Below are 13,869 nucleotides of genomic sequence, written 5' to 3' on the forward strand. Positions count from 1 at the left end.
AAACGTCTTTGCTGTAATGACTTCCATCCCAATTCACGTATCATATCTGCCACACTCTCTCCCCTACTACGTGATAATACAAAACGAGCTGCTCTTTTTTGCACCCTTTCGATGTCCTCCGTCAATCCCACCTGGTAAGGATCCCACACCGCGCAGCAATATTCTAACAGAGGACGAACGAGTGTAGTGTACGCTGTCTCTTTAGTGGACTTGTTGCATCTTCTAAGTGTCCTGCCAACGAAACGCAACCTTTGGCTCGCCTTCCCCACAATACTATCTATGTGGTCTTTCCAACTGAAGTTGTTCGTAATTTTAACACCAACGTACTTAGTTGAGTTGACAGCCTTGAGAATTGTACTATTTATCGAGTAATCGAATTCCAACGGAGTTCTTTTGGAACTCATGTGGATCACCTCACACTTTTCGTTATTTAGCGTCAGCTGCCACCTGCCACACCATACAGCAATCTTTTCTAAATCGTTTTGCAACTGATACTGGTCTTCGGATGACCTTACTAAACGGTAAATTACAGCATCATCTGCGAACAACCTAAGAGAACTGCTCAGATTGTCACCCAGGTCATTTATATAGATCAGGAACAGCAGAGGTCCCAGGACGCTTCCCTGGGGAACACCTGATATCACTTCCGTTTTACTCGATGATTTGCCGTCTATTACTACGAACTGCGACCTTCCTGACAGGAAATCACGAATCCAGTCGCACAACTGAGACGATACCCCATAGACCCGCAGCTTGATTGGAAGTCGCTTGTGAGGAACGGTGTCAAAAGCCCTCCGGAAATCCAGAAATACGGAATCAACTTGAGATCCCCTGTCGATAGCGGCCATTACTTCGTGCGAATAAAGAGCTAGCTGCGTTGCACAAGAACGATGTTTTCTGAAACCATGCTGATTACGTATCAACAGATCGTTCCCTTCGAGGTGCTTCATAATGTTTGACTACAGTATATGCTCCAAAACCATACTGCAAACCGACGTCAATGATATAGGTCTGTAGTTAGATGGATTACTCCTACTACCCTTCTTAAACACTGGTGCGACCTGCGCAATTTTCCAATCTGGAGGTACAGATCTATCGGTGAGCGAGCGGTTGCATATGAGTGCTAAGTAGGGAGCTATTCAATCAGCGTAATCTGAAAGGAACCTAATCGGTATACAATCTGGACCTGAAGACTTGCCCATATCAAGCGATTTGAGGTGCTTCGCAACCCCTAAGGTATCTACTTCTAAGAAACTCATGCTAGCAGCTGTTCCTGTTTCAAATTCTGGAATATTCCATTCATCTTCCCTGGTGAAGGAATTTCGGAAAACTGCGTTCAATAACTCCGCTTTAGCGGCACAGTCGTCGGTAACAGTACCATCGGCACTGCGCAGCAAAGGTATTGACTGCGTCTTGCCGCTTGAGTACTTTACATACGACCAGAATTTCTTCGGATTTTCTACCAAATTTCGAGACAATGTTTCGTTGTGGAACCTATTAAAGGCATCTTAAGTCATCAGTCCCCTAGAACGTAGAACTACTTAAACCTAACTAACCTAAGTACATGACACACATCCATGCCCGAGGCAGGATTCGGACCTGCGACCGTAGTGGTCGCGCGGTTCCAGCCTGAAGCGCCTAGAACCGCTCGGCCACACCGAGCGGCACAGAGCATTGTCTTCTTGCCGAATCGATCTGGTTTTGTAGTCGATGTTGATGGTTGTCCCGGATTAGCGAATTATTTTTCCTGTTTAGGATTCTTAAAATAAATCAATTTTCATCGCCAGTAACAATTCGATGCAAACCTGATTTTCTTTCATGTCTTTGAAGCAAAATTTGACAAATGGTTTTTCGGTTTTTCATTTGTCTTTCCTTCATTCAATTCGTGTGGCACCCGTTTTCCACACTTTTGGATCTTTCCCATAGCTTTCGAACGGTCAGAAATTGATTGTTGTGCAACATTTAGCATTGCTTCCATTTGCTTCTGACTCAAAGTATCATCTTCATCCAATATTGCTTGCAATTCGGCGTCTTCGAACTTTTTTGGTGGTCTTCCATGTTCTTCACATCTTACATCAAAATCATTATTTCTGAACCGTTGAAACCATCTTTTGCATGTTGCTTCTGATAGAGCATGATGACCATATGCCTCGACAAGCATTCGATGCGACTCTGCAGCACTTTTTTTTCAAATGAAAACAAAAAATTAGCGCTTTCCGCAAATCATCACTTTCTGGTACAAAATTCGACATTGTTAACACGATGAAAAGATATGATGTTGTTTGTTCCACGACTTGATGTAGCCTTTATTAAATATCTTTGACAGATGTCATACCAACCAAAAAAAAAAATTTATGCTCGTTCACAACTAATATTCCCTATCGACACATTCGTATCTTAACGCTCATTTCATACCGGTACACTTGGTAAATATAGCCTTAACTTCTATTACTCATTACATGTATTACTGTTCGATTTAACGAGAAATTCTAGTCACCAACTTTTTCCTCCATATGCGAAAATGTTTTGTTGTCACCCACCTACACAGTGAGAAATGATCATAACAACTAAATAAGAGAAATCATAGCTCGCCCGGGATAATTTAGGTCTTTGTTTGTTCTGTGCCCCCTTCGAGATTGAAAGGGTAGGGAAATACTTTTTGCAGGTGGCACGATTAACCCTCTGCCAGGCATTTAACTGTGGACTATAGAGTAATCATCTAGATGCAGATGAGCAGCAATGAAGCCACGTTCCAGTACCTGTAATTACCTGTAATCACGACATTAACATAGCATTGTTTGCTACTTGGAATTACTTAATCAGTACTTTGGATCACGAAACGCCGGCCGGTGTGGCCGAACGGTTCTAGGCGCTACAGTCTGGAACCGCCCGACCGCTACGGTAGCAGGTTCGAATCCTGCTTCGGGCATGGATGTGTGTGATGTCCTTAGGTTAGTTAGGTTTAAGTAGTTCTAAGGGACCGATGACCTCAGAACTTAAGTCCCATAGTGCTCAGAGGCATTTGAACCATTTTTGATCACGAACCCTCATGAGGAATTTGCTCCCCCACGAAGATATGCGGTATACTTGAACTGTTAGAATTTTATTTCCATTTCGTGGTTGAGGAACCTTCGTTCTGGCGCTCTACTGAAGAACGCTAAGCAGAATAGACAAGAAGTGAAGAAGATTGTAGTAGAGTAGTTGGTTTAAGCACGACGTCCGACGGTGATAAAGCACTTTCTTATTGCCTTCATTATAATAGTTTATATCATAGGTAATATCGTCATATTTGGGCCAATATTTGCATTCACTTGGTACCACGAGTGGAGGTCAAGGCGTCAAATTCCATTCCCCGTCCCATCTTCTCATGCAGGCTTTCCATGGTCACACTGATCATCTGTGAAGAATGCCAGGAAGATACCTTCGTCAGTTCGCTCCTTAACTTCGTCGAACGGACGACGAGCTGTCCATATAACGGATCGTTGATCTCAGTCTCAAAGTAAAAACAGTGGCAGTATTCTCCACAGTTTCCTCAATGACAGATATCAATCTCATACCCAAATTACCTAAAGAAAAACAATATAAAACAATGTTGAATAAAACGAGTAGAAATAATTGAAATATCCAACTTCATCTTCGATTTTCTGATTGCGTCTTTGAAGTTCCCAGGACTGACAGATGCGTATAATCTGATTAGATGGCATAGCAAGCGGATGAATTTAATGATCTGACTGTGGGCGAAGCCAGGTTTTTTATGATTGTGTCCAGTGCGCCATATTACCGTTCGAAATTGGAATTTACCAATTCAAGGATACAGTTCGTAAAATTCTGAAACTAAAATAAACATCCTATTTATCAGTTAGCTAAACCAATGCTGTGAAAACTATCTTGAATTTAGCTAATTCCTTATCGTTTCTCTGTCAATGAGAAGTGTAACTGCAGCTACAGTTTTGTGGTAGAATGTTAAAACATTCCACAATCTTTGCTTCCAGTATCTCCTGAATTTGAACTCCGTATCCCCATAATATGTAAGAGATCTTTATAGACTCTTCTCAAGGTAGCAATGTACCTTCTAACTGATCAAGGCTGACGGGCACATTTGTTCCCACAGTCCACCCAATTTGTGTGCTAGTTTATACTCCAGACCGTCTCTAATGCGCTCAATGTCGACTGGGCGTTAAACCCAAATCCTGCTTCCTTGTATTCTATAGAACCGAAAACAAATTACTTGAAATTTTCTTGCGAAACCATTTATTATGATGTTTGGCATGCTGTGCATGTTGGACAGTATCTCTCAATAAGAAGTGACAAAAGGAAACCCATAACGAGTAATCTCATACGGCAAAAGCTGGGTAATTTGACTAGCGCACTCCTGGAAGAATAAGAGCACATAAAGTCTTATGGGTGGTCCAGAGTGTGAGGGAAGAAAGATAGTTAAGATACAGTTAACGTCGCCAGCATACTGGGGCATGGAAAAGACTACGGTTAACTGAATGAACTCCAGCAGTCGCCTGAAGTATCGAAGTAATTTAGGAAACGTGCAGAAAGCTTTAATTAAAATTGTAAGATGCCCACTCCTTCAGACCAATAAGTTCAGTATTTGCTCAGCTTCTTTCAATGTCGGTATCTCCCTCCCTCTCTCTCACCGTGTGTTCTCCGGACGCAGAAGGAAACAACGTAAGTATCCTAATTACATTTGTTGCCATGTATGTGAATAGATACTAACCTGGTGATCGTCAAATTCCTTTCGAACTACATCCTGGATATCCGATGCTCTTATTGTAGTCAGTCCATTGAGGGTGTCAGACAGATGAGAGAACACGGGGCTCCTTCCTGAATGATTGAACAACATATAACAGTTATTGTTACAACACAAAATAAAGTTCAGAATCTGTTCACTGATGGTACATTCACACAATATCTGTGTTTATATTGTTATTTGTGGTACTAATTACATTACAGGGCTACTTATTTTGTTGATGAAAATACCCTGCTTGACAATAAAAGTGAAGCACACAGATGACATGACGGATATCAATGCCACTTCGTACATGTACACGCATTGTTAAATGAACTATTTGAGCTGCAAATCTCTGACAGATTGAATGGTCACCAGAGTGTATTAGTTTTATTCGTATTTAGTTTTGTCATCAGGCCTGGTAGGGTGTATAAGGGCATGAGCAGCGTTAGATTAAGGTCACAAAGATGGTACATAGTCATGTGAGACAGTGTTATCAACAACTGACAGAATTTAAAAGGGGCCTCGTTGTAGGACCCCATTTCGCCGGTTGGTTGAATCACGCTAAATAAAAATGTGTGGGACATTTGGATGTGAAAGTTGCCTGATGGGTTTGTTTTGTTTTAGGGTATAAAAACAACTAGAGTCATTCGCGCCCAAAGTTGCCTGATGTTGAAGTGCATACTTGGCAGTTGGGTGCAAGTATACTAATCATCAGGGTTCCTGTCGACCATGTCAGACCACCACAAGTTAGGATTTCTGTAACCCATTTTCATCTGTCGTGTGAGAACAAGTAATGGACACCCTGTTACTTTCTGTGTCATCCCACACCATTGATCGAAGACTAGTAGCAGCTGGACTAGAAAAATACTCTCCCATGCGTAGGCTGCTGTTAACAACACAACAGCTGTGTTTGCTGTGATCTGGAAGCTGAACTTCTGATAAATAGCGTCTCATTGTGTTTCGTGATGACTCTCACTACTTCACTGACCCAGATGATCACATTCAGCGAGTATGCTTGCGATTACAGTCTTCCAATGTTTTGGAGAACTGCAGCGGTGTTACCCCTAGTGTCAATGTGTCATAAGCCATCGAGTCCAACAGTGGGTCTCAGCTGGTAGTGAGTGAGAAAACTTTCATCTCACATCCATGGGTCATGAATATCATGCATCCTCATGTGTTACCTCTCATATGAAGTAACATTGTGCCATTTTTCAACAAGACAATGCTCGTCCACACATTGCACATGTCTCTATGAAACATCTGCTTGATGGTGACGTATTCACGTAAGTAGGGTATCGTTGTGGGTTGAGTCTTAAATAAACAATTTCATCTCAAGGTCTTTTCTGTTTTCAGATTACACTAACAGGTAATTGGACTTAACCACCAACCGAACAACCATTCCCTTCCCCCAGGGAACATCCCTCTGCTCACACATCTTGAGGAATTGTACAACTTAGAAATGGCAGGAAAATGAGGCTGCCATGTGTCGAGGCCACCCAACATGACTGGTGCCCACCCATGCCTCTGGGGCAATTGTGTGAAGTAAAAATGGCGGGCAACATATGCACCTTCTATGTCCAGTCCAACAGGAATCGAGCATCTCCCTCCCACTTTTATTGCTACTGAAATTGCTTAAACCTCACCATAGATGAACCGTTAAACACACTGAGAGGACCATCAGTGACAGAGCTATTCTACTTAAGGAATGGCGGTAAATTTTACCATAATTTATGAGGTAACACTATAATTAAAAACGGTGCAAAACTGCGGCAAACATTAACCTAATTTATTATGTACAACACTTTGACATTACAGTATGTGACTGGGTAGTAAATTACTATAAATTAATGACATCATGACATTTGCTGTAAGCACTTAATCGTACAACAACCATCCATTGCTATTTCCAATTTGTTTCATAGTTCGGCCAATATTCTCCAAATACACAGGTTCCCATTCTAGGATATAAATGAATATGTGATCTTAAATAATTAACAATTACTGCAGCACATTATTTACCAAACAAACTGATATCCTGCGTTAAACAAACACTGCTGTAAGACTTCACCGGACTTGCAGTATGTTTTGGAAGGTGACAGTAGGCTCCGAGTTACTGTCCTGATAGCAGTCACTTTATCTAGTAAACCTTCCACTTGACTACCTGTCCCATGTGTCTGCTAAATTGATTGTGCCCTTTAACTGTGTTTGTTGTTGATAGCCTGCATTAGAGGTTATCACAGTTATGAGAATCTAAATTAACCTAAATGCTACAATAGTGTTAATGAAATAATGACCCTGTCATTGTTTTTGTCAATTGTTGATGTGTGATTAATATATCAACATGGGACTGATCTTTTACAGAAGTTATGACACAACTTTATTGTTTCAAATTGGACAAAAATAAGTATCAAGCATGATGGCAAAAAGTAAACATGAACTGCTGGCAGCACAAATATGCAGTGAAGAGCGGACAACCCTGTGGGGCGGCTAGCTGCCATAGACCAAGGTTCGACGGATTGAACTATTCACTCTGACTAAAAATATGGATAATGCAATGTGAAATTACCTAACACTGAATAGCCCTTTATGGATTTATTCCACACAGAAATTAAACTACGTTGGTGCAGCTGAGAACATGTGGCGTGATGGTGATCTTGTTTGCCGTGACAAGCTGGAGCAGCAATACAATACCACTTTTCTCGATGTGCGGCGCTGTCCCGGGTGACTGTCGTGGTTCAAGCGTTTGCAGAGTAGCGACGTGCGGCGCCTGTAATTTCCTGTCATGGCCAAGAAATGTGCAAAGTCGCCTCTAGCGATCTGTTACACGAACTCCAATTACTCTCTAACGGAGTCCTGAAATCTCGGCATATTCCAGCGTGTAATACTCCCGTTTGCCAGTCATATCATGGATCACATTGACACATTTATAATGCAGTTCGCACAAGGAAATCGAACGTCAAAGTGACAGACGGGTCGCAAATAAGGTTGCCCCCAGCACGACGAGTTGTCTGAGATGATTGAGATTTAAACTGTGGGTACAGCTAAACCCGCACCACAGGCTCTCCAACCAAGACAAGTGCTAGTGTGAAGTCACGCTCAGAAGAAGTGTCTCAAGTTCACCCCACTCCTAAGAAACGGCAAGACCAATACCCTCTCCAGACTAGAGTCATAATCAGAAGAAACACTTCAGCCTGGAGTCTCAATCAGAAGACCAAGTATCTCCTTTCCGCACTTTCCATGAAACCTTTGTAAACCCCATAAAAGCACTCCCACAACTGTCCCACAGAGGTTTCATACCAATCACAAGACTCCACGACTTCCATGTCTCCCCTCTAACTAGTCTGCTCTATTCATCAGCCAATCCTAATCAGAGTTAACAACATTCTTCTCTTTTCAGGAGAAGCCGCCAATCTCCTACGCATAGATTCCCACACATAGAGGAGGAAACCTTGAGCTTCCAACTTGTTCTTTTCCCACAGACACTTTAGGCAGCATATTACTTTGGAAGAATGATGTGCTGACTTCATGCCCCTCCATATCCACGCCCAGTGACGCCTGTGGGCTGAGGATGACACGGTGGCTGGTAGGAACCACTGGGCCTTCATGGCCTGTTCGAGTGCAGTTTAGTTTTTTTTATAAAGCTCTGAAGTGAACAACACAGTTTATCATTGAGATCATTATCTGGTCAGCCTGAACATTACTGCACATCCGAGCAGTAAGTCTCAGCTAAACCAAGAGAAGTGCTTTTGTGTCCAAATATAGATCATTTCAAAGCCACCATAAATGTGGCGTTCCTTCTGAAATTGTTTTGAAGGCCTGAGCCTTCCCAGAAAACTCTACAAGCCGTAGGACACCACCACCTGATGGCTCTCCTAATAGCATCCTGTCCACAGTGAACATTGAACCTCGCGAATTTTTATGGGCGCCATTCCTATTCACAAAAGACATTTACGACGTTGTTGTAGTGCATTGGCTGGACGACCTAGGATTGACTCGCGCCTCTGGCCTCTGATGTGGCAACAGGCACCTAACAGTTAGGTCCAAAGAGATCTTTGGTCCCCCTCGTTGACCAGATTCATCGCCTGCAAACCGTGGAAGAAATTCTTGGGCCAGTATTCTGTCTCCAGTAAGTCTTTCGATATGTTCCTTTCCCTAATAGTTGCACTTGGCGTTTAAGCCCCAAACTTCCACTGCAAGATTTCCTGTTAAGTGATCAAACTGCCTGCTTGTTCTCAACTCCAGAAAAATACTATTTGAAAGAGAGCCACCATAAAGACGCCACATGCATTAGCAATGAACATGTTTCCATCAATACCTGCTCATGCTAATAAGTTTATGTCATCTCACAAACACTATGTCTTGGGTGAAAAATCAACATTAAGTTGTAACCTTGAATATGGAGAATAGTGACAGAGTGACTCTTCCACTCTCACTGCAATGCATTATTTAACAAATAAAACACGCTTGCTACATATCTTCTGCGAGCACAATAATGTCTGATCACATTCCTCCATTTTTGTATACAATTCATTACAATTATGTCGGTTTCTCCCACTATTCAAGAAAACACAAACATAAATATGAAACTGAGATTTGCCAGAGTGTAATATCTAAACAATTTACTTCACTATACTTATTATGCAGTTAGCACAGTGCGATGTTTTAAATAATCACTGACATTGTATGTTAAACAGTTAGCACACTGCAGCAAATCAACTCTCCCTACAATGAACTTGATCCAGTAATATTATCATGTTAAAAACAATGGCATTACTGCTACGTTACTTTAGAGGGGTGCGACACTATAGGATTACAAAAAATGCAAGTTGGAAATGCACGTAACACGCATCCGTGCAACTCTGCAGGAAGCACAACCTCAAGAGCCTACCACTGCCTGGGGCAGCTGCCTGAGGTGTATATTCCTGTAGTGTATCATAACAGTTTCCATATGGCGAACCTCGCCGCGCGGGATTAGCCAAGCGGTCTGAGGAGCTGCAGTTATGGACTGTGCGGCTGGTCCCGGCGGAGGTTCGAGTTCTCCCTCGGGCATGGGTGTGTGTGTTTGTCCTTAGGATAATTTAGGTTAAGTAGAGTGTACGCTTAGGGACTGATGACCTTAGCAGTTAAGTCCCATAAGATTTCACACACATTTGAACATTTTTTTTTGGCGAACCTCAGCTTCTTGCAGGCAATACAAAAGCAAGATGTAAAACTCGCTGAAGTCTTCCTGCCGTGAGGGACTAGCCTTCCATGTCCTCCCTACTCTCTGTGGACCTATCAATAACGACCAAGCATTTCACATTCTGGAGACAAGACCGGAAGTTATAAGCTCCGGAGTCGCTGCAACCAGCTGAGCAAGTGAAATGACTTTGCCGGCTATTTATCATCGTCCCACACATGAAAGATAGCATTCGGGAGGTCATAGCTGGAAGACTCACAGGGATAAAGTGCCACCACTGAAGAATATGGGCTAACACTCTCCAGTGATGGCGCTTTAACTCTGCGGTTCTGCCAGCAACGATATACTGATTGCTATCTTTCGTGAGTAGGACTACACTTAATAGCCAGTGAAGGAATCTCTCTCGCTCAGCTGGTGGCGCTAGGGCGCGTGACCTCCACAGTCTTATCTACAGTGTTTGGAATGCTTGGTGACTACCGGTGTGTGTGCAAAAGAGATCGACCAGGGTGTGGACGGGATGTTCATCTTCTTTGGGAAGAAGTTACGCCTTGCCACTGTGATGCCTCCTACAAGCTGCGGTTCCCCAACTGGAAGCTGTTATGATACTTGTATGTCAGGCACAAAGGTATCGAGCTTCCTTGCGCAGAGTGGCAGTGGTAGACTTTGTGGTGATGTTAGCTGCGCCTTCACGTGGCATTTTTTTGTAATTCTATTGTGTCTCATTCATCTCAGGCAATCTTACAGTGACGTTGTCGTTCTTAACACTAAAATAATCGTGGCTCAAATTCCTCGTAACAGGAGTTTATTTGTTGCAGTGTGCTAGCTGTTTAACATAAGATATCATTGTATTTGTTAGAATATCACACTGTTTAGAAGGGACTTCCACGTAATTTGTTTAAATATTGCTTTGTGATAATTGCTCCGTCTTGTATTTATGATTGTATCTTCTTGAAAAATGAATTGTAAATAGCAATGGAGAGATGCAGTCATCCATTGGTGTGCTTGCAGATGGTAGATAGCAGGAGTGTATTTGTTGTTAAACAATCCTTTGTGGAATTTTTTTAATGCAGGATATTGCTGTATTTTATTAAAATAATCTGCAGCAGTAATTGTTAAACGTTTAAACTAACGTATTTGCATAGATGTTAGAATGGAACTGTAGGTATATGGAGAGTATTGGTCAATTTGTTGTAAACAGCACTGGGAGGTGATTATATGATGGAGTGCTTATAGAAAATGTCATGACATCATTAATTTATAGTAATTCAGTATCACCTCAGTCACATAATGTACAGTCAAAGTGTCTTGCTTCATGAATTATGTTAGTATTCACCATTATTTTGTGTAATATGCCGTGAGGTCATTATAGTAACACAGCTGTGCTAGTGAAAAAATGTCTTACCTCATAAATTATGTTAATATTAACCGCTATTTTGCATGATATGCCTTGATGTGCTTGAATTGTGGTAATTAAGCCACGTCACAGTCACACAGTGTACTGTAAAAGTGTCTTACCTCGTAAATTACGGTAATATCTAGTGCCATTTTTTAAGTAAAACAACTCTGCATTTGATGATCCTCTCACTGTGGTGCACAGACCTCGAATGATGAGGCTCACGAAATTGCTCTAGTTATAAAAGAGGGAGGTGGGAGCTTGATTCTTATTAGCCTTCAGAGAGAATGGGAGGGGAGAAGTTTCTTTCCCAATACCCACAATTGACCCAGAGGCAAGGGGAACACATGTCATGATGGGTGGCCTCTACACTTGCCGGCATTATTTTCCCGCAATTTATTAGTTGCATAATTGCCCAATATGCACGGGCATAGGGTTGGTTCACCATGTGTGGGAGGGTTGGGAGTGGGGGTTCTTATTAACAAGCCCAATTGATTGGCAGTGTAAGCTGACACCGGATGTGACCTTGAGATAAAGTTCTTATGTGGTGTTATACTCTCACTGACACCCTACTCCTGTGGCCAGCGAGATCCTCAGAGCAGTTCGTAATAGAACATGTATAAGACCAGCTCAGGAGCCAGAATCCAGTATATCAAGGGCCTGTTACAACAGTTGGGGGACAACTTATCTCAGGAGAGGATACAATGGCTTACTGGCACCATTCCAAATGGAATCAGTGCACTCATCTGGGCCAGAAGGAATGCAACGTCATACTCATAAGTTGGCTCATACTGTGAAATTCTTTTTACATTTGACCCGATTTTGAAATCACTGAAATAACATCACACTTTCTCTGAGCCCCTGAAGTTTCATTTAGCTTCCTCCCCCTCCCCCCTTTTGGTGCATCACTGTTATTGTCAGGCTGTGTAGTCTATGATGAAAAAATAAATAAAAACATTTTATACTACGGTCTCAATATACTTGGTTTCTCAGAAATATATTTATTTATAAAAATATAATTATTAATTTTGGGAGGGCTCTCTTCAAACCCAAATAAATATTTGGAAATCCCTCTTTTTTTAATTAATAGTGAGAGTTCTCGTACAACATTTCTCGAGGTAAAATCCAATACCTGTAGTTTGTACACACTAATTAAAGTAAGTTTCATTATATAATCGAATGATATTACCTATAGCACTAAAGCTGCTGATACACCTACTGTATCATGAATGGTAATTTGTTGCTCTGGAAAAATATTTATATTTAATATTCGTTAGAGTTAGGTTTGCTCATTAAAAGTGTCCCATTTAAACATGGCAGGTTATTTAATTCGTAAACTACGTGATATTATTTACATGCAGTGCCCTGCAAACTGTGATGCCAGGATAGTGCATTAGTGTATGAAAACGCGTGCCCAAGCAGAAGATGGTCGAATCATCCTATTATTGTTCATTATTATTATGTATATCATCCAGCTACACTGCTCTTCAAATGGTTTTTATTTTATACATCACTCACAATGACTCTGTTTCGGCATACTGCCATCATCAGGTGCTCTGTAACTACATAAGTAGTTGTTGGTCTTAATGTAATGGTCTGTAACTATGATCAGAAACGTTATAATAGATTTGTTTGGTGTTTTTACCTTTCAGGTAATATCGTTACTGCCATGTCCTGTTTTTTTTAGAATTATTAATTTCTCCTTAGATGTATCCTGGAGGCGTATATCTGACTTAGTCGGTTTTTATTGTGTTGTTTTTCTCTTGATGGTTTGTATGACAGTGGATCAGCGATATTACATATTTACATAGTTACCATTATAAGTAAGTGATATGTGGAAATTCGGTTGTTTTTTATTTTTATAAGTTTCGTTCTAATCATGTTTTTCCTGGAATTTGTTTTAGTTTTGCTTGATATTTTTGTCTTATATTTTTATTCTTTCATAATAACTTTGTTGTTGTCTATGATTTGTGATGTGTTCTTGGTGTTATGTATTTGTTGTATGCTCTTCAAGGCGTTATCCCTGTAAATACGGATATGCATTATTAAATGCCTCTGACGTATTACTTTACCCAGTATCTTGTTTTATAATGTGAATAAAGTTTCTACGTACACTCCTGGAAATTGAAATAAGAACACCGTGAATTCATTGTCCCAGGAAGGGGAACTTTATTGACACATTCCTGGGGTCAGATACATCACATGATCACACTGACAGAACCACAGGCACATAGACACAGGCAACAGAGCATGCACAATGTCGGCACTAGTACAGTGTATATCCACCTTTCGCAGCAATGCAGGCTGCTATTCTCCCATGGAGACGATCGTAGAGATGCTGGATGTAGTCCTGTGGAACGGCTTGCCATGCCATTTCCACCTGGCGCCTCAGTTGGACCAGCGTTCGTGCTGGACGTGCAGACCGCGTGAGACGACGCTTCATCCAGTCCCAAACATGCTCAATGGGGGACAGATCCGGAGATCTTGCTGGCCAGGGTAGTTGACTTACACCTTCTAGAGCACGTTGGGTGGCACGGGATACATGCGGACGTGCAT

The 13,869-nt window shown here is 41.6% G+C and overlaps 1 protein-coding gene across 1 annotated transcript in view; it reads right to left on the reverse strand.

Annotated features, from left to right (window-relative positions):
* LOC126157785 (ATP-binding cassette sub-family C member 4-like) overlaps window positions 1–13,869 on the reverse strand; it is a 241,759-nt gene that overhangs the window by 63,243 nt on the left and 164,647 nt on the right. Inside the window, exon 14 of the mRNA XM_049916399.1 lies at window positions 4,727–4,833. Within this exon, the coding sequence (XP_049772356.1) occupies window positions 4,727–4,833 (107 nt within the window). The remainder of the gene's footprint in view (window positions 1–4,726; window positions 4,834–13,869) is intronic.

This window comes from Schistocerca cancellata, chromosome 2 (genome assembly GCF_023864275.1).
Source record: "Schistocerca cancellata isolate TAMUIC-IGC-003103 chromosome 2, iqSchCanc2.1, whole genome shotgun sequence".
Lineage (NCBI taxonomy): Eukaryota > Metazoa > Arthropoda > Insecta > Orthoptera > Acrididae > Schistocerca > Schistocerca cancellata.